Raw genomic sequence first — 23,063 nt, 5'->3', positions numbered from 1 at the left:
AAAAGTGTGGAATTTTGGGGGATAAAAGTGTGGAATTTTTGGCGTAAATCCCGGGAATTTTTGGGTAAATCTCGCGATATTTTTGGGGTAAATATCGGGAATTTTGGGGTAAATCTCGCGATATTTTTGGGGTAAATCCCGGGAATTTTTTTTGGGTAAATCCCGGGAAGTCTTGGGGTAAATCTCGCGATATTTTTGGGGTAAATCTCGCGATATTTTTGGGGTAAATCTCGCGATATTTTTGGGGTAAATCCCGCGATATTTTTGGGGTAAATCCCGGGAATTTTGGGGTAAATCCCGGGATTTCCCGTCTGTCTCCGCCCCCCCAGGTGGCCCCGCCCCCTCTGTCGCGATCATGTCGCGATTCTTCACCACCGGCTCCGACTCCGAGTCGGAATCGTCGGCGTCGGGAGAGGAGAGCGCCCCCAAAACCGCGGGGGGGCCCTACAGCAAGTGGGCGGGGCTAACGGGGGTGGGCGGGGCTAACGGGGGTGGGAGGGGCCAGCGGGGTTAGAAGGGGAGGAGTTAAAAGGAGAGGGGGAGGAGTTAAAGGGGGAGGGGAGGGGTAACGGGGAGGAAGGGGTTAAAGGGGGAGGGGCTAAAAGTGAGGGGGAGGAGTTAAATGAGAGGGGAGGGGCTAAATGAGAGGGGAGGGGCTAAATGAGGGGGGAGGGGCTAAAAGTTAGGGTGAGGAATTAAATGAGAGGGGAGGAGTTAAAAGGAAGGGGGAGGAGTTAAATGTGAGGGGGAGGAGCTAGATGTGAGGGGGAGGGGTTACAAGGGAAAAGGGAGGAGCTCAGTGAAAGGGGAGGGGTTAAATGAGAGGGGAGGAGCTGAAGGGGAGGAGTTAAAGGAGGTGAAAGACAAGGGGTGGGGCTCCGGGAAGGGGGCGGGGCTGTAGGAAGGGGCGGGGCTCCAGGAAGGGGGCGTGTCCGTGTGCAGCCCCGCCCCTCCCGCAGGCCGCTGCTGCTGAGCGAGGATGAGGAAGACACGAAACGCGTGGTGAGGAGCGCCCGCGACAAGAGGTGATTGATCCGCTATCGGTTATTGATCCGCTATCGATTGGTTATCGGTTATTGATCCGCTATCGGTTATTGGTCCGCTATCGATCGGTTATCGGTTATTGATCCGCTATCAGTTATTGATCATCGATCGGTTATCGGTTATTGATCCGCTATCGGTTATTGATCCGCTATCGGTTATTGATCATCGATCGGTTATCGGTTATTGATCCGCTATCGGTTATTGGTCCGCTATCGATCGGTTATCGGTTATTGATCCGCTATCGGTTATTGATCCGCTATCGATCGGTTATCGGTTATTGATCCGCTATCGGTTATTGATCCGCTATCGGTTATTGATCATCGATCGGTTATCGGTTATTGATCAGTTATCGGTTATTGATCCGCTATCGATCGGTTATCGGTTATTGATCCGCTATCGGTTATTGATCCGCTATCGGTTATTGATCAATGGGTTATCAATCAGTTCTTGGTCAGTTCTCGATCAGCTATTGATCAGTTATCGGTGAGCTAACAATCGTTTGTCAGTCAGATATCAATGAGTCATTGATCTGTTATTGGTCAGTTATTGATTGGCTATCGGTCCCATGGAGATCCCTTATTGATCATTAATTGATTAATTGACCCTGATCGCTGCAGAGCTCCATTGATTCCAATTGATCGCAATCAATCCCGATCAATGCCAATCAATCCCAATCAATCCAGATCAATCCCAATCAATCCAGATCAATCCAAATCAATACAGATCAATCCTGATCAATCCCAACCAATGCCAGTCAATGCCAATCAATCTTAATCAATCCCGGTCAATCCCAATCAATCCCAACCAATGCCAATCAATCCCGATCAATCCGAATTGATCCCAATCAATCCCGATCAATGCCAACCAATCCCAACCAATCCCAACCAATGCCAATCAATCCTGATCAATCCTAATTGCTCCCAATCAATCCCAATCAATCCCAATCAATCCTGATCAATGCCAATTAATGCCAATCAATCTTAATCAATCTCAGTCAATCCTGATCAATCCCGATCAATCCTGATGAATCCAAATCAATCCCAACCAATCCCAATCAATCTTAATCAATCCTACTCAATCCTGATCAATCCCAATCAATCCGAATTGATCCTGATCAATCCAAACCAATCCCAACCAATGCCAACCAATCCCGATCAATCCAAATTGATCCCAACCAATCCCAATCAATCCCGATGAATCCCAATCAATCCCAATCAATCCAAATCAATCCCAATCAATCCCAATCAATCCCAACCAATGCCGATCAATCCCGATCAATCTCAATCAATCCCAACCAATGCCAACCAATGCCAATCAATCCAAATCAATCCGAATTGATCCCAATCAATCCAAATCAATCCCAATCAATGCCAATCAATCCCAATCAATGCCAATCAATCCCGATTAATCCCAACCAATCCCAATCAATTCAAATCAATCCCAATCAATCCAAATCAATCTCAATCAATCCCAACCAATGCCAATCAATCCAAATCAATCCGAATTGATCCCAATCAATCCAAATCAATCCTGATGAATCCCAACCAATGCCAATCAATCCCGATCAATGCCAATCAATCTCAAACAATCCCAATCAATCTCAATCAATCCCAACCAATCCCAATCAATCCAAATCAATCCGAATTGATCCAAATCAATCCCAACCAATCCCGATCAATCCAAATTGATCCAAATCAATCCCAATCAATCCTGATGAATCCCAATCAATCCCAACCAATCCCAATCAATGCCAATCAATCCCAATCAATCCCAACCAATGCCAATCAATCCTGATCAATCCTGATCAATCCAAATTGATCCCAATCAATCCCAACCAATCCCAACCAATCCCAACCAATGCCGATCAATCCCAATCAATCCAAATCAATCTCAATCAATCCAAATCAATCCCAATCAATCCCGATGAATCCCAATCAATCCCAATCAATCCCAACCAATGCCGATCAATCCCAACCAATGCCGATCAATCCCGATCAATGCCAATCAATCCCAATCAATCTCAAACAATCCCAATCAATCTCAATCAATCCAAATCAATCCGAATTGATCCCAATCAATCCCAATCAATCCCAACCAATGCCAATCGATCCCGATCAATCCCGATGAATCCAAATTGATCCCAACCAATCCCAACCAATCCAGATCAATCCCAATCAATCCCGATCAATCCCAATCAATCCAGATCAATCCCAATCAATCCCGATTAATCCCAATCAATCCTGATCAATCCCAACCAATGCCAACCAATGCCAATCAATCCCAATCAATCCAGATCAATCCGAATTGATCCCAATCAATGCCAATCAATCCTGATCAATCCCAATCAATCCCAGCTAATCCCAATCAATCCCAATCAATCCAAATCGATCCCAATCAATGCCAATCAATCCCGATCAATGCCAAATAATGCCAATCAATGCCAATCAATCCTGATCAATCCCAACCAATCCCAATCAATCCCAATCAATGCCAATCAATCCCGATCAATGCCAAATAATGCCAATCAATCCCAACCAATCCCAATCAACCCAACCAATGCCAATCAATCCGGATCAATCCAAATTGATCCCAACCAATCCCAACCAATCCCAACCAATCCCGATCAATCCCGATCAATCCCGATCAATCCCAATCAATGTCAATCAATCCCAACCAATGCCGATCAATCCCAACCAATGCCGATCAATCCCGATTAATCCCGATCAATCCCAACTAATCCCAATCAATGTCAATCAATCCCAATCAATCTTAATCAATCCCAACCAATCCCGATCAATCCCGATCAATCCCAACCAATGCCGATCAATCCCGATCAATCCCAATCGATGCCAATGGCTGTGTATTGATCACTATTGGTATTTATTGCTTTGGTTCCCATTGATCCCAAATTGATCCAAATCGACCCAAATCGACCCAAATCGATCCAGATCGACCCTGATTGATCCCGATCGGCCCCGATTGATCCCGATTGATCCCGATCGACCCCGATTGATCCCGATTGATCCCGATCGACCCCGATTGATCCCGATTGATCCCGATCGGCCCCGATTGATCCCGATTGATCCCGATTGATCCCGATTGATCCCAATTGATCCCGATCGGCCCCGATTGATCCCGATTGATCCCAATTGATCCCAATTGATCCCAGGTACGAGGAGCTCACCAACCTGATCCGCTCCATCCGCAACGCCATGAAGATCCGCGACGTCAGCCGCTGCCTCGAGGTGCCCAAAATCCCCCAAAATCACCCCAAAATCCCCCAAAATCACCCCAAAATCACCCCAAAATCACCCCAAAAATCCCCCCAAAATCCCCAAAAATCCCCCCAAAATCCCCCAAAATCACCCCAAAATCCCCCAAAATCACCCCAAAAATTCCCATCCCAAAAATCACCCCAAAATCACCCCAAAAATCCCCCCCAAAATCCCTTAAAATAACCCCAAAAATCCCCTAGAAATCCCCCAAAATCACCCCAAAATCCCCCCAAAATCCCCCCAAAAATTCCCATCCCAAAAATCCCCAAAAATCCCCTCAAAATCCCCCCAAAATCCCCCAATTCCCATCCCAAAACTTCTAATTTTATTTAATTTTTATTTAATTTCTGTTTAATTTCTGTTTAATTTCTGTTTAATTCTATTTAATCTCTATTTAATCCCCATTTAATCCCCATTTAATTTCTATTTAATTTCTATTTAATCCCCATTTAATCTCTATTTAATTTCTACTTAATTTCTATTTAATCCCCATTTAATTTCTATTTAATTTCTATTTAATGCCCGTTTAATCCCCATTTAATCCCCATTTAATTTCTATTTAATTTCTATTCAATCCCCATTTAATCCCCATTTAATTTCTATTTAATCCCCATTTAATCCCCATTTAATTCCTATTTAATCCCCATTTAATCCCCCTCTAATCCCCATTTAATTTTTATTTAATCCCCATTTAATCCCCCTCTAACCCCCATTTAATTTCTATTTAATTTCTATTTAATCCCCGTTTAATCCCCCTTTAATCCCCATTTAATCCCCATTTAATTTCTATTTAATTTCTATTTAATTTCTATTTAATCCCCATTTAATTTCTATTTAATTTCTATTAAATTTCTATTTAATCCCCCTTTAATCCCCATTTAATCCCCCTTTAATCCCCGTTTAATCCCCATTTAATCCCCATTTAACTTCTATTTAATTCCTATTTAATTCCTATTTAATCCCGGTTTTTCCTGGTCTCTGGGTTGTGTTTCCGGGCAGGAATTTGAGCTGCTGGGCCGGGCGTGGTCCAAGGCCAAGGGCGTGGTGGATCGGGACGGGGTTCCCCGCTTCTACCTGCGCATCCTGGCCGACCTGGAGGATTACCTCAACGAGGTGGGGAAAACGGCAATTCCGGGGGTCTTTTCCTGCTTTTTGGGGCTTTTTTGGGGGGCTTTTTTGGGGGATTTTTGGGCATTTTTTTTGTGATTTTTTGGGGTTTTTTTGTGATTTTTTGGGGGGTTTTTTGTGATTTTTTTGGGGGTTTTTTTGTGATTTTTTGGGGGTTTTTTTGTGATTTTTTTAAATTTTTGGGGGATTTTTTGGGGATTTTTTTGTGATTTTCTTGAATTTTTTTAGGATTTTTTTAGGATTTTTTTGGGATTTTTTTGAATTTTTTTAGGATTTTTTGGGGATTTTTTTGGGATTTTTTTGGGGATTTTTTTGGGATTTTTTTGTGATTTTTTTTAGATTTTTTTGGGATTTTTTGGGGGGATTTTTTAGGATTTTTTGGAATTTTTTTTGGGATTTTTTAGGATTTTTTGGGGATTTTTTTGGGATTTTTTTTGATTTTTTTGGGATTTTTTGGGGATTTTTTGGGGATTTTTTTGGGATTTTTGGGGGTTTTTTGTGATTTTTTTGGGGTTTTTTTGGAGGTTTTTCCTCGGGATTTTTTGGGAATATTTTCCCATTCTTTGGGAATTTTTGGGAATTTTTTCCCGCTTTTTTGGGGCTTTTTTCGGGGCTTTTTTTGGTTTATTTTTATAAATTTTTTTTGGATTTTTTTTTGATTTTTTTGGGATTTTTTTGGGATTTTTGGGGGTTTTTTTTGGGATTTTTTGGTGATTTTTGGAGGTTTTTCCTCAGGAATTTTTTGGGAATATTTTCCCATTTTTTGGGAGTTTTTTGATCATTTTTGGGTCACTTTGGGTCATTTTGGGGTCATTTTTTGACCTTTTTTGAGTCATTTTTTGATGGTTTTTGGGTCGTTTTTGGGTCGTTTTTGGGTCATTTTTGGGTCATTTTTCTTCATTTTTGGGTCGTTTTTGGGTCATTTTTCTTTATTTTTGGGTCATTTTTGGGTCATTTTTCTTCATTTTTGGGTCATTTTTAGGTCATTTTTCTTCATTTTTGGGTCATTTTTGGGTCATTTTTAGGTCATTTTTCTTCATTTTTGGGTCATTTTTGGGTCATTTTTGGGTCGTTTTTCTTCATTTTTGGGTCATTTTTGGGTCATTTTTCTTTATTTTTGGGTCATTTTTGGATCATTTTTGGGTCATTTTTGGGTCGTTTTTGGGTCATTTTTGGTCGTTTCTCTTCATTTTTGGGACATTTTTCTTTATTTTTGGGTCATTTTTGGGTCATTTTTCTTTATTTTTGGGTCATTTTTGGGTCATTTTTCTTCATTTTTGGGTCGTTTTTGGGTCATTTTTCTTTATTTTTGGGTCATTTTTGGGTCATTTTTCTTCATTTTTGGGTCATTTTTGGGTCATTTTTGGGTCATTTTTGGGTCGTTTTTCTTTATTTTTGGGTCGTTTTTCTTCATTTTTGGGTCATTTTTGGGTCGTTTTTCTTCATTTTTGGGTCATTTCTCTTCATTTTTGGGTCATTTTTGGGTCATTTTTCTTTATTTTTGGGTCGTTTTTCTTCATTTTTGGGTCATTTTTGGGTCATTTTTTTTTAATTTTTGGGTCGTTTTTCTTCATTTTTGGGTCATTTTTGGGTCATTTTTGGGTCATTTTTCTTCATTTTTGGGTCATTTTTGGGTCATTTTTGGGTCGTTTTTCTTCATTTTTGGGTCATTTTTGGGTCATTTTTGGGTCATTTTTCTTTATTTTTGGGTCATTTTTGGGTCGTTTTTGGTCGTTTCTCTTCATTTTTGGGACATTTTTCTTCATTTTTGGATCATTTTTGGGTCATTTTTCTTCATTTTTGGGTCATTTTTGGGTCAATTTTTTTCATTTTTGGGTCATTTTTGGGTCATTTTTCTTCATTTTTGGGTCGTTTTTCTTCATTTTTGGGTTGTTTTTGGGCCATTTTTGGGTCATTTTTCTTTATTTTTGGGTCATTTTTGGGCCATTTTTGGGTCATTTCTCTTCATTTTTGGGTCATTTTTGGGTCATTTCTCTTCATTTCTGGGTCATTTTTGGGTCATTTTTCTTCATTTTTGGGCCGTTTTTCTTGGTTTTTTTTCCGTTTCTCCGTGTTTTTCCCCCCGCTTTTTCAATTTTCCGTTTTCCCCGCGGATTTTGGGCGGATTCTTGGCAGCTTTGGGAGGACAAGGAGGGGAAGAAGAAAATGAACAAAAACAACGCCAAGGCCCTGAGCTCCCTGCGGCAGAAACTGCGGAAATACAACCGGGACTACGAGGGGCAGATCGCGGCCTACAGACAGGTCAGGAAGGGGTTAAAAACGGGGGGAAAAACGGGGGAAAAAGGGGGGAAAACGGGAAAAAAATGGGATTAAAAATGGGATTAAAAACGGGGGGAAAAACGGGGGGAAAAAGGGGGAAAAAGGGGAAAAAAATGGGATTAAAAATGGGATTAAAAACGGGGGGAAAACGGGGGGAAAAAGGGGGAAAAGGGGAAAAAAAATGGGGGGAAATTGGGGGAAAATTGGGGAAAAAGGGGGGGAAAAAATGGGGAAAAATGGGATTAAGAATGGGGGAAAATGGGGGAAAAATGGGGGGAAAATTGGGGGAAAAAGGGAAAAAAATGGGATTAAAAATGGGGGAAAATGGGATTAAAAATGGGGGAAAATTGGGGGGGAAAATGGGATTAAAAACGGGGGAAAATTGGGGGAAAAATGGGGGAAAAATTGGGAAAAAATGGGATTAAAAATGGGGGAAAATTTGGGAAAAAATGGGATTAAAAATGGGGGAAAATGGGGGAAAAATGGGATTAAAAATGGGGAAAAATGGGATTAAAAATGGGGGAAATGGGGGGAAAATGGGGGAAAAATGGGATTAAAATTGGGGGAAAAATGGGGGGAAAAATAGGATTAAAAATGGGGAAAAAATGGGATTAAAAATGGGGGAAAATGGGGGAAAAACGGGGAAAAAGGGGAAAAAAAATGGGATTAAAAATGGGGGAAAATTGGGGGAAAAGGGGGGAAAAATAGGATTAAAAATGGGGGAAAAGGGGGGGAAAAATTGGGAAAAAATGGGATTAAAAATGGGATTAAAAATGGGGGAAAATGGGGAAAATATGGGATTAAAAATGGGGAAAAAATGGGGGGAAAATGGGATTAAAAATGGGGGAAAATGGGATTAAAAACGGGGAAAAAATGAAGGAAAAATGGGGGAAAAGGGGAAAAAAAATGGGATTAAAAATGGGGGAAAATGGGGGGAAAATGGGAAAAAAATGGGATTAAAAATGGGGGAAAATGGGGAAAAAATGGGATTAAAAATGGGGGAAAATGGGATTAAAAATGGGAAAAAAATGGGATTAAAAATGGGGGAAAAATGGGATTAAAAACGGGGGGAAAATTGGGGGGAAAACGGGGGAAAAGGGGAAAAAAAATGGGATTAAAAACGGGGAAAAATGGGGAAAATATGGGATTAAAAATGGGGGAAAATGGGAAAAGAATGGGGAAAATTGGGGAAAAAAATGGGGGAAAAATGGGGAAAAAGGGGAAAAAAAATGGGATTAAAAATGGGGGAAAATGGGGGGAAAACGGGAAAAAAAATGGGATTAAAAATGGGGGAAAAATGGGATTAAAAACGGGGGGAAATTAAGGAAAAAATGTGGAAAAATGGGGAAAAAATGGGATTAAAAATGGGATTAAAAATGGGGGGAAAAGGGGGAAAATGGGGGGAAAACGGGGGAAAAGGGGAAAAAAATGGGATTAAAAATGGGGGGAAAATGGGAAAAAAATGGGATTAAAAATGGGATTAAAAATGGGGGGAAATGGGGAAAAAATGGGATTAAAAATCGGGGGAAATGGGGGAAAATTGGGGCAAAAAATGGGATTAAAAATGGGGGGAAATGGGGGGAAAATGGGGGGAAATTGGGGGAAAAATGGGATTAAAAATGGGGGGAAAAATGGGGGAAAAATTGGGAAAAAATGGGGGGAAAATGGGAAAAAATGGGATTAAAAATGGGGAAAAATGGGAAAAAAATGGGGTTAAAAATGGGGGAAAAATGGGGGGAAAATGGGGGGAAAATTGGGCAAAAGTGGGGGAAAAATGGGATTAAAAATGGGGGAAAATGGGGAAAAAATGGGGGGAAATTGGGGGAAAAGTGGGATTAAAAATGGGGAAAAATGGGAAAAAAATGGGAAAATTGGGGGGAAAACGGGGGAAAAATGGGAAAAAAATAGGATTAAAAATGAGGAAAAAGGGAAAAAAATGGGATTAAAAATGGGGGAAAAATGGGGGAAAAATGGGGAAAAATGGGGGAAAAATGGGGGGAAAATTGGGCAAAAATGGGGGAAAAATGGGATTAAAAATGGGATTAAAAACGGGGGGAAAATGGGGGGAAAAGGGGGAAAAGGGGAAAAAAAATGGGATTAAAAATGGGGGAAAATGGGGAAAAAGGGGAAAAAAAATGGGATTAAAAATGGGGGAAAATTGGGGGGAAAAAGGGAAAAAAATGGGGGAAGAGGGGGGGAAAATGGGATTAAAAATAGGATTAGAAATGGGAAAAAATTGGGGAAAATTGGGGGGAAAAAAGGGAAAAAATGGGATTAAAAATGGGATGAAAATGGGGAAATTGGGTGGGAAAGGGGAATAAAAAGGAGCCCAAAATGAGGATTTTGGGGATTTTCCCACAGAACCCGGAGCAGTCGGACGAGGACGAGGAGAAAAGCCGGAGAGACTCGGAAGGTTTGGGGATTTGGGGACTTTTGGGGAATTTTGGGGACTTTTGGGGACTTTTGGGAATTTTGGGGATTTTTGGGGATTTTTGGGGATTTTTTTGGGATTTTTGGGAATATTTTTGGGGATTTTTTGGGAATTTTTTGGGGATTTTTTTGGGATTTTTTGGGAATTTTTGGGAATTTTTGGGGATTTTTTTGGAATTTTTGGGGATTTTTTTTTATTTTTTGGGGGATTTTTTTGGGAATTTTTTGGGATTTTTTGGGAATTTTTTGGGATTTTTCGGGGGATTTTTGGGAATTTTTGGGGGGGATTTTTGGGATTATTTTTGGGGATTTTTTGTGATTTTTTTGGGATTTTTTGGGGATTTTTTGGGAATTTTTTGGGAATTTTGGGGGATTTTTTTGAATTTTTTTGGGGATTTTTGGGGATATTTTTGGGAATATTTTTGCGGATTTTTGGGAATATTTTTTAGGAGATTTTTGTGGATATTATTGGGGATTTTTTGGGATTTTTTGGGATTTTTTGGGGGATTTTTGTGGATATTTTTTTGGAATTTTGGGGGATTTTTTTGGGATTTTTTGGGAATTTTTTGGGGATTTTTGGGGATTTTTGGGGATTTTTTTTGGGAATTTTTGGGGGATTTTGGGGGGAATTTTTTGGATTTTTTTTGGGTTTTCTTGGGACTTTTTTGGGATTTTTTTGGGGGGGATTTTTTGGGGGATTTTGGGGAATTTTTGGGGGGAATTTTGGGGGAATTTTGGGGGAATTTTGGGATTTTTGGGGGGAATTTTGGGGATTTTTTGTGGGAATTTTGGGATTTTTGGGTGGAAATTTTGGATTTTTGTGGGAATTTTGGATTTTTGGGTGGAAATTTGTTGTTTTTGGGGGGATTTTTGGGGGGAAATTTGGGGATTTTTGGGGGGATTTTTTGGGGGAATTTTGGGATTTCTGTGGGAATTTTGGGATTTTTGGGGGAATTTTGGGATTTTTGGGGGGAATTTTGGGATTTTTGTGGGAATTTTGGATTTTTGGGTGGAAATTTGTTGTTTTTGGGGGGAATTTGGGGATTTTTGTGGGAATTTTTCATTTTTGGGTGGAAATTTGTTGTTTTTGGGGGGATTTTTGGGGGAAATTTTGGGATTTTTGGGGAAATTTTGGGATTTTGGGGGGAATTTTGCATTTTTGGGTGGAAATTTGTTGTTTTTGGTGACTTTTCCCGTTTTCCCCAGGTTCTGCCTCATCCTCCGGAGCCGAGGACGATCCCGGGAATTTCCTGAAGCGCCGGGACCGGGACGAGCCCCGGGGCCGCTACAAAGTCAGGGGAAAACGGGGCAAAAAACGGGGCAAAAAACGGGGATTTTGGGCAATTCCAGGAGGGGAAACACAGGGGGAAAACGGGGAAAAATTTGCATTAAATTGGGGGAAAAACGGGGCAAAAAACGGGGATTTTGGGCAATTCCGGGAGGGGAAACACAGGGGAAAAACGGGGGAAAAATGAAATTAAATTGGGGCAAAAAACGGGGCAAAAAACGGGGATTTTGGGCAATTCCGGGAGGGGAAACACGGGGGGAAAATTGGGGAAAAATTAGGATTAAATTGGGGCAAAAAACGGGGATTTTGGGCAATTCCGGGAGGGGGAAAATGGGGAAAAAATGGGGAAAAAATGGGATTAAATTGGGGGAAAAACGGGGCAAAAAACGGGGATTTTGGGCAATTTCTGGGGGGGAAACACGGGGGGAAAATGGGGAAAAAATGGGGAAAAATGGGGCAAAAAACAGGGCAAAAAATGGGGATTTTGGGCAATTCCGGGAGGGGGAAACACGGGGAAAATGGGGAAAAATGAAATTAAATTGGGGCAAAAAACGGGGATTTTGGGCAATTCTGGGAGGGGAAACACGGGGGGAAATTGGGGAAAAAATGGGGAAAAAAATTAAATTAAATTGGGGGAAAATTGGGATTAAATTGGGGGAAAAACGGGGCAAAAAACGGGGATTTTGGGCAATTTCTGGGAGGGGAAACACGGGGGGAAATTGGGGAAAAATTTGGATTAAATTGGGGGAAAAACGGGGATTTTGGGCAATTTCTGGGGGGGAAAACAAGGGGGGAAATTGGGGAAAAATTGGGGGGAAAATAAAATTAAATTGGGGGAAAATTTGGATGAAATTGGGATTAAATTGGGGGAAAAATGGGGGGAAAAACGGGGATTTGGGGCAATTCCGGGAGGGGAAAATGGGGGGGAAAATGGGATTAAATTGGGATTAAATTGGGTAAAAAATGGGATAAAATTGGGTAAAAATGGGATAAAATTGGGTAAAAAATGGGATAAAATTGGGTAAAAAACGTAATAAAATTTGGTAAAAAATGGGATAAAATTGGGTAAAAATGGGATTAAATTGGGATAAAATTGGGATAAAATTGGGTAAAAAATGGGATAAAATTGGGATTAAATTGGGTAAAAAATGTGATAAATTTGGGTAAAAATGGGATTAAATTGGGATTAAATTGGGGGAAAAATGGGATAAAATTGGGTAAAAATGGGATTAAATTGGGATAAATATGGGATAAAAATGGGATTAAATTGGGATAAAGTTGGGTAAAAATGGGATTAAATTGGGATAAATATGGGATAAAAATGGGATTAAATTGGGATAAAGTTGGGTAAAAATGGGATTAAATTGGGATAAAATTGGGTAAAAATGGGATAAAATTGGGATAATATCGGGTAAAAATGGGATAAAATTGGGTAAAAATGGGATAAAATTGGGTAAAAATGGGTAAAAAATGGGATTAAATTGGGATAAAATTGGGATAAAATCGGGTAAAAATGGGATTAAATCGGGATAAAATTGGGTAAAAAATGGGATTAAATTGGGATAAAATTGGGATAAAATTGGGTAAAAATGGGATGAATTTGTGGATGAAGGGGGCCGGAAATGGGGTGAGAAAAGGGGGTTTTGGGTGTTCCTGGGGCAGGAGGAGGAGTCGGAGTCGGAGTCGGAGTCGGACGAGGATTGGGGGGACTCGGCCTCGGAGTCGGACTCGGAGTCGGACGAGGACGAGGGGAAATTCACCTCGCTGGCCTCCAAATTCCTGAAAAAGTGAGGGGAGGAACGGGGGGAAATGATGGGAAATGGGGGGAAAATGGGGGGAAATTTGGGGAAAAATTGGAGAAAAAATTGGGGGGAAATTGGGGGAAAATTGGGGGGAAATTGGGGGGAAAATTGGGGGGAAAAATGGGGGGAAAATGGAGGGGAAAATGGGGGGAAAATGGGGGGAAATTGGGGAAAATTGGGGGGAAATTGGGGGGAAAATTGGGGGAAAATTGGGAGGAAAATTGGGGAAAATTGGGGGGAAATTGGGGGAAAAATGGGGGAAAAATGGGGGGAAATTGGGGAAAATTGGGAGGAAATTGGGGAAAAATTGGGGGGAAAATTGGGGGAAAATTGGGAGGAAAATTGGGGAAAATTTGGGGGAAATTGGGGAAAAATGGGGAAAAATTGGGGAAAATTGGGGAAAAATTGGGGGGAAATTGGGGAAAATTGGAGAAAAATTGGGGGAAAAATTGGGATTTTTTTGGGGGGTTTTTTTGGGTTTTTTTTGGGATTTGGGGGTTTTTTGGGGGAATTCGGGTTTTTGGGTGGAATTTGGGTTTTTTGGGGATTTTTTGGGGGAATTTGGGGGATTTTGAGAATAAAAACCTGCGAGAAACGCCCCAAAAATGGGATTTTTTTGGGGTTTTTTGGGGGAATTTGGGGGATTTTGGGGGAATTTGGGTTTTTTTGGGGTGGAATTTGTGTTTTTTGGGGTGGAATTTGTGTTTTTTTGGGTGGATTTCGGGGTTTTTGGGGGATTTTGGGGCTGATGGGACCCGGGCAGGGACGAGGAGCGGCGCGGGGCCGAGCGGCGCCGCGAGGAAAAGGCCAAGAAGAAGCTGGAGAGGAAGAGCCGGCGCGAGGAGGAGGAGGAGGAGGAGGAAGGAGGGGAGTGGGAGAAGGTCAAGGGCGGCGTCCCCCTCATCAAGGTGGGGGTTCTTTTTGGGGGGGAAAACGGGATTTTTGGGGATTTTTTTTTTTTTAATTTTTTGTGGATTTTTTGGGGATTTTTTGGGATTTTTTGGGGATTTTTTGGGGATTTTTTGGGGGATTTTGGAGATTTTTTAAAATTTTTTTGTGGATTTTTTGTGGATTTTTTGTGGGATTTTTTGGGGATTTTTTGGGGTTTTTTGGGGGATTTTTGGGGGGTTTTTTGGGGATTTTTTTTGGGTTTTTTGGGGGATTTTTTGGGGATTTTTTGGGGTTTTTTTTGGGATTTTTTTGGGATTTTTGGGGGATTTTTTTGGGATTTATTTGGGGATTTTTTGGGGTTTTTTTGAGGATTTTTTTGGGATTTTTTGGGGGATTTTTTTTGGATTTTTTGGGGTTTTTTTTGGGATTTTTTTGGGATTTTTTTGGGGATTTTTTGGGGATTTTTTGGGTTTTTTTGGGGATTTTTTTGGGATTTTTGGGGATTTTTGGGGTTTTTTTGGGTTTTTTTGGGATTTTTTTCATCCCCATAAATTGAATTTTCGGGTGATTTTACACAAATTCTTTTTAAAGGATTTTTGGACTTTTTCATCCCCAAAAATTCAATTTTTGGAGGTTTTTTTTGGGGTTGTTTGGGGTTTTTTTGGGATTTTTTTTCATCCCCATAAATTCAATTTTTGGAGGTTTTTTTTGGGGTTTTTTGGGGTTTTTTGGGGTTTTTTGGGATTTTTTGGGGATTTTTTTCATCCCCATAAATTGAATTTTGGGAGTTTTTTTCTGGGGGGTTTTTTGGGGCTGCAGCCCCAGCAGCGGCGCTCGGGGCTCGATGTGTGGGGCAGCCCCATAAGCGGGGCTCTCTATGGGGCAGGAGAAGCCCAAGATGTTCGCCAAGGGCACCGAGATCACCGTGGGGCTGGTGGTGAAGAAACTCAACGAGATCCTGCAGGCGCGCGGCAAGAAGGGCACGGACAGGTGGGGCTGCCCCATAGATCCTGCCTGACCCATAGATCCTGACCCATGGATCCTGACCCATAGATCCATCCTGCCCCATAGATCCTGCCTGACCCATAGATCCTGTGTGACCCAGAGATCCTGCCCCATAGATCCTGACCCATGGATCCTGACCCATGGATCCTGACCCATAGATCCTGCCTGCCCCATAGATCCTGCCTGACCCATAGATCCTGCCCCATAGATCCATCCTGCCCCATAGATCCTGCAGGCGCGCGGCAAGAAGGGCACGGACAGGTGGGGCTGCCCCATAGATCCTGACCCACATCCTGCCCCATAGATCCATCCTGCCCCATAGATCCTGCCTGACCCATAGATCCTGACCCATAGATCCTGCCCCATAGATCCTGACCCAGAGATCCATCCTGCCCCATAGATCCATCTTGCCCCATAGATCCTGCCTGATCCACAGATCCTGACCCAGAGATCCTGCCCCATAGATCCTGCCTGACCCATAGATCCTGACACATAGATCCTGACACATAGATCCTGCCCCACATCCTGCCTGTCCCACAGATCCTGCCTGACCCACAGATCCTGACCCAGAGATCCTGTGTGACCCATAGATCCTGACCCATAGATCCTGACCCATAGATCCTGTGTGACCCATAGATCCTGACCCATAGATCATCCCTGCCCCATCGATCCTGCCTGACCCATAGATCCTGCCCCATAGATCATGACCCATAGATCCTGCCCCACATCCTGCCTGCCCCATAGATCCTGCCCCAGAGATCCTGTGACCCATAGATCCTGCCTGACCCATAGATCCTGACCCATAGATCCTGACCCATAGATCCTGACCCATAGATCCTGCCTGACCCATAGATCCTGCCTGCCCCATAGATCCTGACCCATAGATCCTGTGTGACCCATAGATCCTGTCTGCCCCATAGATCCTGCCGGACCCATAGATCCTGTGTTATCCATAGATCTGCCCCATAGGTCCTGTGTGACCCATAGATTCTGTGTGATCCATAGATCCTGACCCATAGATCCTGACCCATAGATTTGCCCCAGAGATCCTGCCCCATGGACTTGCCCCATTGTTCCCCCTGCCCCATATTTCCGTCACCCAATTTTCACCAGATCCTCCCCCGTTTTTCCCCGATTTCTGACCCCTTTTTCACGTTTTTTTTCTCCCATTTCTGACCCTTTTCTCCCGTTTTTTTTCCCCGTTTTTGACCATTTCCTCGCGTTTTCTCCCCGATTCTCGCCCCAGGGCGGCGCAGATCGAGCTGCTGCAGCACCTGGTGGCCGTGGCCCACGAGCACAACCTGGGGGTGCCCCTGGAGCTGAAAATCAAATTCAACATCGTGGCCTCGCTCTACGACTACAACCCCAACCTGGCCGCCTACATGAAGGTGGAAACTGGGGCGAAAAACGGGGAAAACGGGCAAAACCAAAAACGGGGGGGAACTGGGACGAGGTTGGGAGGAAAGCGGGTGAAAGAAGGGTTAAAAACGGGGGAGAAATGGGGTTAAAAATGGGGTTTGTTTGGGGTTTGGGGTGTGGATTTGGGGCTGAGGGGGATCCGTGGGGCAGGGAATGATCCGTGGGGCAGGGAATGATACATGGGGCAGATCCATGGGGCAGAGGGGGATCTGTGGGGCAAGGAATGATCCGTGGGGCAGAGGGGGATCCATGGGGCAGGGAATGATCTGTGGGGCAGATCCATGGGGCAGAGTGGGATCCGTGGGGCAGGGAATGATCCGTGGGGCAGGGAATGATCCGTGGGGCAGATCTGTGGGGCAGAGGGGGATCCATGGGGCAGAGGGGGATCCATGGGGCAGGGAATGATCCGTGGGGCAGGGAATGATCCGTGGGGCGCCCCACAGCCGGAGCTGTGGCAGAAGTGCCTGGGCTGCATCGAGGAGCTGCTGGAGCTGCTTTTTGCCCACCCCGAAATCTTCGTGGGCGAAAACGTCCTGGAGGAGTCGGAGAACCTGAGCAACCCCGAGCAGGTGGGGCCGGGGCCGCTGTGGGGCAGGAGGGGCTGCGGGGGCACTTGTGGGGCAGGGAGGGGCGGTGGGTCACTTGTGGGGCAGGGACAGGGGAATTTGGGGGGTTTTGGGGTCACTTGTAGGGCAGGGAGGGGCTGCAGGTCACTTGTGGGGCAGGGAGGGGGTTTGGGGTCACTTATGGGGCGGTTCCGGGGGAACTTGGGGGGTTTTGGGGTCACTTGTGGGGCAGGGAGGGGGTTTGGGGTCACTTATGGGGTGGGGAGTGAAACGTGGGGCAGGAAACGGCGTTTTTGGACCTTTGGGATTCAGTTATGGGGCTGGGGTTTTTCTGTGGGTCACGTATGGGTCTGAGGGTGCACTTGTGGGTCCTGCCCCACACGTCCCTGCCCCACACATTTCCACCCCACACGTCCCTGCCCCACTGCAGCCCTTCCGTGTCCGCGGCTGCGTCCTGACCCTGGTGGAGCGAATGGACGAGGAGTTCACCAAGATCATGCAGAACACGGACCCGCACTCCCAAGGTGGGGCAGGATGTGGGGCAGGATGTGGGGCTGGGGGATGTGGGGCTGGGAGATGTGGGGCTGGGAGATGTGGGGCAGGGAGATGTGGGGCAGGATGTGGGGCAGGGAGATGTGGGGCAGGGAGATGTGGGGCTGGGAGATGTGGGGCAGGGAGATGTGGGGCAGGGAGATGTGGGGCAGGATGTGGGGCAGGATGTGGGGCAGGGAGATGTGGGGCAGGATGTGGGGCTGGGAGATGTGGGGCAGGATGTGGGGCTGGGGGATGTGGGGCAGGGAGATGTGGGGCAGGGAGATGTGGGGCAGGGAGATGTGGGGCAGGATGTGGGGCAGGGAGATGTGGGGCAGGGAGATGTGGGGCAGGATGTGGGGCTGGGAGATGTGGGGCAGTTCTGCCCCCCAGAGTCACCAAAACCCCCCAAAAATGGGTGAAAATCCCCCGGAAACGCAAATTTTGGAGACGATTTTGGCCGGTTTTGCTCCTTTTCGCCCCAAATCTGGGATTTCTGTGGGGCTCAGGGGTTACCTGGGGGACAGGTGAGCTCAGGTGGGACCCTGGGTGAGCCCAGGTGTCCCCAGGTGTCCCCAGGTGTCCCCAGGTGTATCTCAGGTGTATCTCAGGTGTATCTCAGGTGTGCCCAGGTGACCCCCAGGTGCCATTCCAGAGTATGTGGAGCACCTGAAGGACGAGGCCCGGGTGTGCCCAGGTACCCCAGGTGTCCCAGGTGTGCCCAGGTGTATCTCAGGTGTATCCCAGGTACCCCAGGTGTATCTCAGGTGTATCTCAGGTGTATCCCAGGTATCTCAGGTGTATCTCAGGTATCTCAGGTGTATCTCAGGTATCCCAGGTGCCCCAGGTGAGCCCAGGTGTGCCGTTCCAGAGTACGTGGAGCACCTGAAGGACGAGGCCCGGGTGTCCCAGGTGTCCCCAGGTGTATCTCAGGTGTATCTCAGGTGTCCCCAGGTGTCCCAGGTGTATCCCAGGTGTCCCCAGGTGTCCCAGGTGTATCCCAGGTGTCCCCAGGTGTCCCAGGTGTATCCCAGGTGTCCCCAGGTGTATCCCAGGTCCCCCAGGTGTATCCCAGGTATCTCAGGTGTGCCCAGGTGACCCCAGGTGCCGTTGCAGAGTACGTGGAGCACCTGAAGGACGAGGCCCGGGTGTGCCCAGGTACCCCAGGTGTCCCAGGTGTATCTCAGGTGTATCTCAGGTCCCCAGGTGTATCTCAGGTATCTCAGGTGTGCCCAGGTGACCCCAGGTGTGTTCAGGTACCCCAGGTGTATCTCAGGTGTATCTCAGGTGTATCTCAGGTATCTCAGGTGTGCTCAGGTGTGCTCAGGTGACCCCCAGGTGCCGTTGCAGAGTACGTGGAGCACCTGAAGGACGAGGCCCGGGTGTCCCCAGGTACCCCAGGTGTCCCCAGGTGTATCCCAGGTGTCCCCAGGTGTATCTCGGGTGTATCTCAGGTGTCCCCAGGTGTCCCCAGGTGTATCTCAGGTGTATCTCAGGTGTATCCCAGGTCCCCCAGGTGTATCTCAGGTATCTCAGGTATCTCAGGTCTGCCCAGGTGACCCCAGGTGCTCTTCCAGAGTACGTGGAGCACCTGAAGGACAAGGCCCGGGTGTGCCCAGGTGTCCCAGGTGTGCCCAGGTGTATCTCAGGTGTATCTCAGGTGTCCCCAGGTGTATCTCAGGTGTACTCAGGTGTCCCCAGGTGTATCTCAGGTGTATCCCAGGTATCTCAGGTGCCCCCAGGTGACCCCCAGGTGCCATTCCAGAGTACGTGGAGCACCTGAAGGACGAGGCCCGGGTGTCCCCAGGTACCCCAGGTGTCCCCAGGTGTCCCAGGTGTATCTCAGGTGTATCCCAGGTACCCCAGGTGTCCCCAGGTGTGCCCAGGTGACCCCAGGTGTATCTCAGGTGTATCTCAGGTGTATCTCAGGTGTCCCCAGGTATCTCAGGTATATCTCAGGTGTCCCCAGGTGACCCCAGGTGCCGTTGCAGAGTACGTGGAGCACCTGAAGGACGAGGCCCGGGTGTCCCCAGGTACCCCAGGTGTCCCCAGGTGTCCCAGGTGTATCTCAGGTGTATCTCAGGTATCTCAGGTGTGCCCAGGTGACCCCCAGGTGCTGTTCCAGAGTACGTGGAGCACCTGAAGGACGAGGCCCGGGTGTCCCCAGGTGTATCTCAGGTGTCCCCAGGTGTATCTCAGGTGTATCTCAGGTGTATCCCAGGTACCCCAGGTGTATCTCAGGTGTATCCCAGGTACCCCAGGTGTATCCCAGGTGTGCCCAGGTGACCCCAGGTGCCATTCCAGAGTACGTGGAGCACCTGAAGGACGAGGCCCGGGTGTGCGCCATCATCGCGCGGCTGCAGCGTTACCTGCAGGGCAAGGGCAGCCCCGAGGAGCTGTGCCGCGTTTACCTGCGCCGCGTCCTCCACACCTACTACAAGTTCGACTACGGCGCCGCCCGCAGGAAGGGCGGGGCCGGCCAGGTGAAGGAGGACGGGCAGGTGAAGGAGGACGGGCAGGTGAAGGAGGAGCAGCAGGAGGAGGAGGGGCAGGGGAAGGAGGAGGAGGAAGAGGAGGAAGATTCGGAGGCGCTGATGGAGAGGTTGTGCAGGTGAGAGGGGGCGGGGCGCACCTGGAGGGGGGCGGGGCGCACCTGGAGGGGGGGTGTGGCACACCTGGGCGCACCTGGAGGGGGGTGGGGCGCATCTGGGTGGGGGTGGGACACACCTGGGTGGGGTTAGGACACACAGGGAAGGGGTGGGGCACACCTGGGTGGGGCCAGGACACACCTGGGCACACCTGGAGGGGGGTGGGGCACACCTGGGCACACCTGGAGGGGGGTTAGGACACACCTGGGCGCACCTGGAGGGGGGTGGGGCACACCTGGGAACACCTGGGCACACCTGGAGAGGGGTGGGGCACACCTAGGTGGGGCCAGGACACACCTGGGTGGGATTAGGACACACCTGGGCGCACCTGGGTTGGGGAAATGGAGGCAGGAGCACACCTGGGCACACCTGGAGGGGGTGGGGACACACCTGGGAACACCTGGAAGGGACAGGTTCCACACCTGTCACACCTGTCCCATCTCACCTGGCCAGGTGTGTCTCACCTGTCTCACCTGTCAGTCTCAGGTGTGTCTCAGGTGTCTCACCTGTCCCACCTGTCTCACCTGTCTCTCACCTGTCTCACCTGTCCCACCTGTCTCACCTGTCTCTCACCTGTCTCACCTGTCCCACCTGTCCCACCTGTCTCACCTGTCCCACCTGTCCCACCTGTCTCACCTGTCTCACCTGTCTCACCTGTCTCTCACCTGTCTCTCACCTGTCTCTCACCTGTCTCACCTGTCTCACCTGTCTCACCTGTCTCACCTGTCTCACCTGTCTCACCTGTCTCACCTGTCCCACCTGTCCCACCTGTCTCACCTGTGCAGGTTCGTGTACGCCAAGGACCGCACGGACCGGATCCGCACCTGCGCCATCCTGTGCCACATTTACCACCTGTCCCACCTGTCCCTCACCTGTCCCACCTGTCCCACCTGTCTCACCTGTCTCACCTGTCCCACCTGTCCCACCTGTCCCTCACCTGTCCCACCTGTCCCTCACCTGTCCCACCTGTCCCACCTGTCCCCACCTGTCTCACCTGTCCCACCTGTCTCACCTGTCCCACCTGTCCCACCTGTCCCACCTGTCCCACCTGTCCCCACCTGTCTCACCTGTCCCACCTGTCCCACCTGTCTCACCTGTCTCACCTGTCTCACCTGTCCCACCTGTCTCACCTGTCTCACCTGTACAATCTCACCTGTCCCACCTGTCCCACCTGTCCCTCACCTGTCTCACCTGTCTCACCTGTCCCACCTGTCTCTCACCTGTCTCACCTGTCCCACCTGTCTCACCTGTCCCTCACCTGTCTCACCTGTCTCACCTGTCTCACCTGTCTCACCTGTCTCACCTGTCTCACCTGTCCCACCTGTCTCACCTGTCTCACCTGTCTCACCTGTCCCACCTGTCTCACCTGTCCCTCACCTGTCCCACCTGTCTCACCTGTCCCACCTGTCTCACCTGTCTCACCTGTCCCACCTGTCTCACCTGTCTCACCTGTCTCACCTGTCTCACCTGTACAATCTCACCTGTCCCACCTGTCTCACCTGTCCCACCTGTCTCACCTGTCTCACCTGGGCAGGTTCGTGTACGCCAAGGACCGCACGGACCGGATCCGCACCTGCGCCATCCTGTGCCACATTTACCACCTGTCCCACCTGTCCCCACCTGTCTCACCTGTCTCACCTGTCCCACCTGTCCCTCACCTGTCCCACCTGTCCCACCTGTCCCCACCTGTCTCACCTGTCCCTCACCTGTCCCACCTGTCCCTCACCTGTCCCACCTGTCCCTCACCTGTCCCACCTGTCCCTCACCTGTCTCACCTGTCTCACCTGGGCAGGTTCGTGTACGCCAAGGACCGCACGGACCGGATCCGCACCTGCGCCATCCTGTGCCACATTTACCACCTGTCCCACCTGTCCCCACCTGTCTCACCTGTCCCTCACCTGTCCCACCTGTCCCTCACCTGTCCCACCTGTCCCTCACCTGTCCCACCTGTCCCTCACCTGTCCCACCTGTCTCACCTGTCTCACCTGTCTCACCTGTCTCACCTGTCCCCTCTCACCTGTCCCACCTGTCTCACCTGTCTCACCTGTCCCCTCTCACCTGTCTCACCTGTCTCACCTGTCCCCTCTCACCTGTCCCACCTGTCTCACCTGTCTCACCTGTCTCACCTGTCTCACCTGTCTCACCTGTCCCACCTGTCTCACCTGTCTCACCTGTCTCACCTGTCCCACCTGTCTCACCTGTCTCACCTGTCTCACCTGTACAATCTCACCTGTCCCACCTGTCTCACCTGTCCCACCTGTCTCACCTGTCCCACCTGTCTCACCTGTCTCACCTGTCTCACCTGTCCCCTCTCACCTGTCTCACCTGTCTCACCTGTCCCCTCTCACCTGTCCCACCTGTCTCACCTGTCTCACCTGTCTCACCTGTCTCACCTGTCCCACCTGTCTCACCTGTCTCTCACCTGTCTCACCTGTCTCACCTGTACAATCTCACCTGTCTCACCTGTCTCACCTGTCTCACCTGTCTCACCTGTCTCACCTGTCCCACCTGTCTCACCTGTGCAGGTTCGTGTACGCCAAGGACCGCACGGACCGGATCCGCACCTGCGCCATCCTGTGCCACATTTACCACCTGTCCCACCTGTCCCTCACCTGTCCCACCTGTCCCACCTGTCTCACCTGTCTCACCTGTCTCACCTGTCCCTCACCTGTCTCACCTGTCCCATCTCACCTGTCCCACCTGTCCCTCACCTGTCCCACCTGTCTCACCTGTGCAGGTTCGTGTACGCCAAGGAC

The 23,063-nt window shown here is 47.8% G+C and overlaps 1 protein-coding gene across 6 annotated transcripts in view; it reads left to right on the top strand.

Annotated features, from left to right (window-relative positions):
- Positions 1–23,063, top strand: part of EIF3CL (eukaryotic translation initiation factor 3 subunit C like) — a 34,951-nt gene that overhangs the window by 371 nt on the left and 11,517 nt on the right. For all 6 annotated transcript variants that reach the window (XR_015281616.1, XR_015281612.1, XR_015281613.1 and 3 more), the window contains exons 2-15: positions 330–453; positions 960–1,025; positions 4,214–4,289; positions 5,319–5,432; positions 7,584–7,709; positions 10,089–10,140; positions 11,364–11,449; positions 13,108–13,232; positions 14,011–14,155; positions 15,025–15,128; positions 16,390–16,531; positions 17,006–17,131; positions 17,559–17,652; positions 19,964–20,270. Coding sequence is in view for 2 of the 6 variants with exons in the window: in XM_086872203.1 (XP_086728329.1) it covers positions 356–453; positions 960–1,025; positions 4,214–4,289; positions 5,319–5,432; positions 7,584–7,709; positions 10,089–10,140; positions 11,364–11,449; positions 13,108–13,232; positions 14,011–14,155; positions 15,025–15,128; positions 16,390–16,531; positions 17,006–17,131; positions 17,559–17,652; positions 19,964–20,270 (1,661 nt within the window). In the remaining 4 variants the exon portion in view is untranslated. The remainder of the gene's footprint in view (positions 1–329; positions 454–959; positions 1,026–4,213; positions 4,290–5,318; positions 5,433–7,583; positions 7,710–10,088; positions 10,141–11,363; positions 11,450–13,107; positions 13,233–14,010; positions 14,156–15,024; positions 15,129–16,389; positions 16,532–17,005; positions 17,132–17,558; positions 17,653–19,963; positions 20,271–23,063) is intronic.

This window comes from Cyanistes caeruleus, chromosome 39, assembly GCF_971803275.1.
Source record: "Cyanistes caeruleus chromosome 39, bCyaCae1.hap1.1, whole genome shotgun sequence".
Lineage (NCBI taxonomy): Eukaryota > Metazoa > Chordata > Aves > Passeriformes > Paridae > Cyanistes > Cyanistes caeruleus.
The sequence above is the reverse complement of the archived record's forward strand: the minus strand, read 5'-3'. Positions and strand labels throughout refer to the sequence as shown.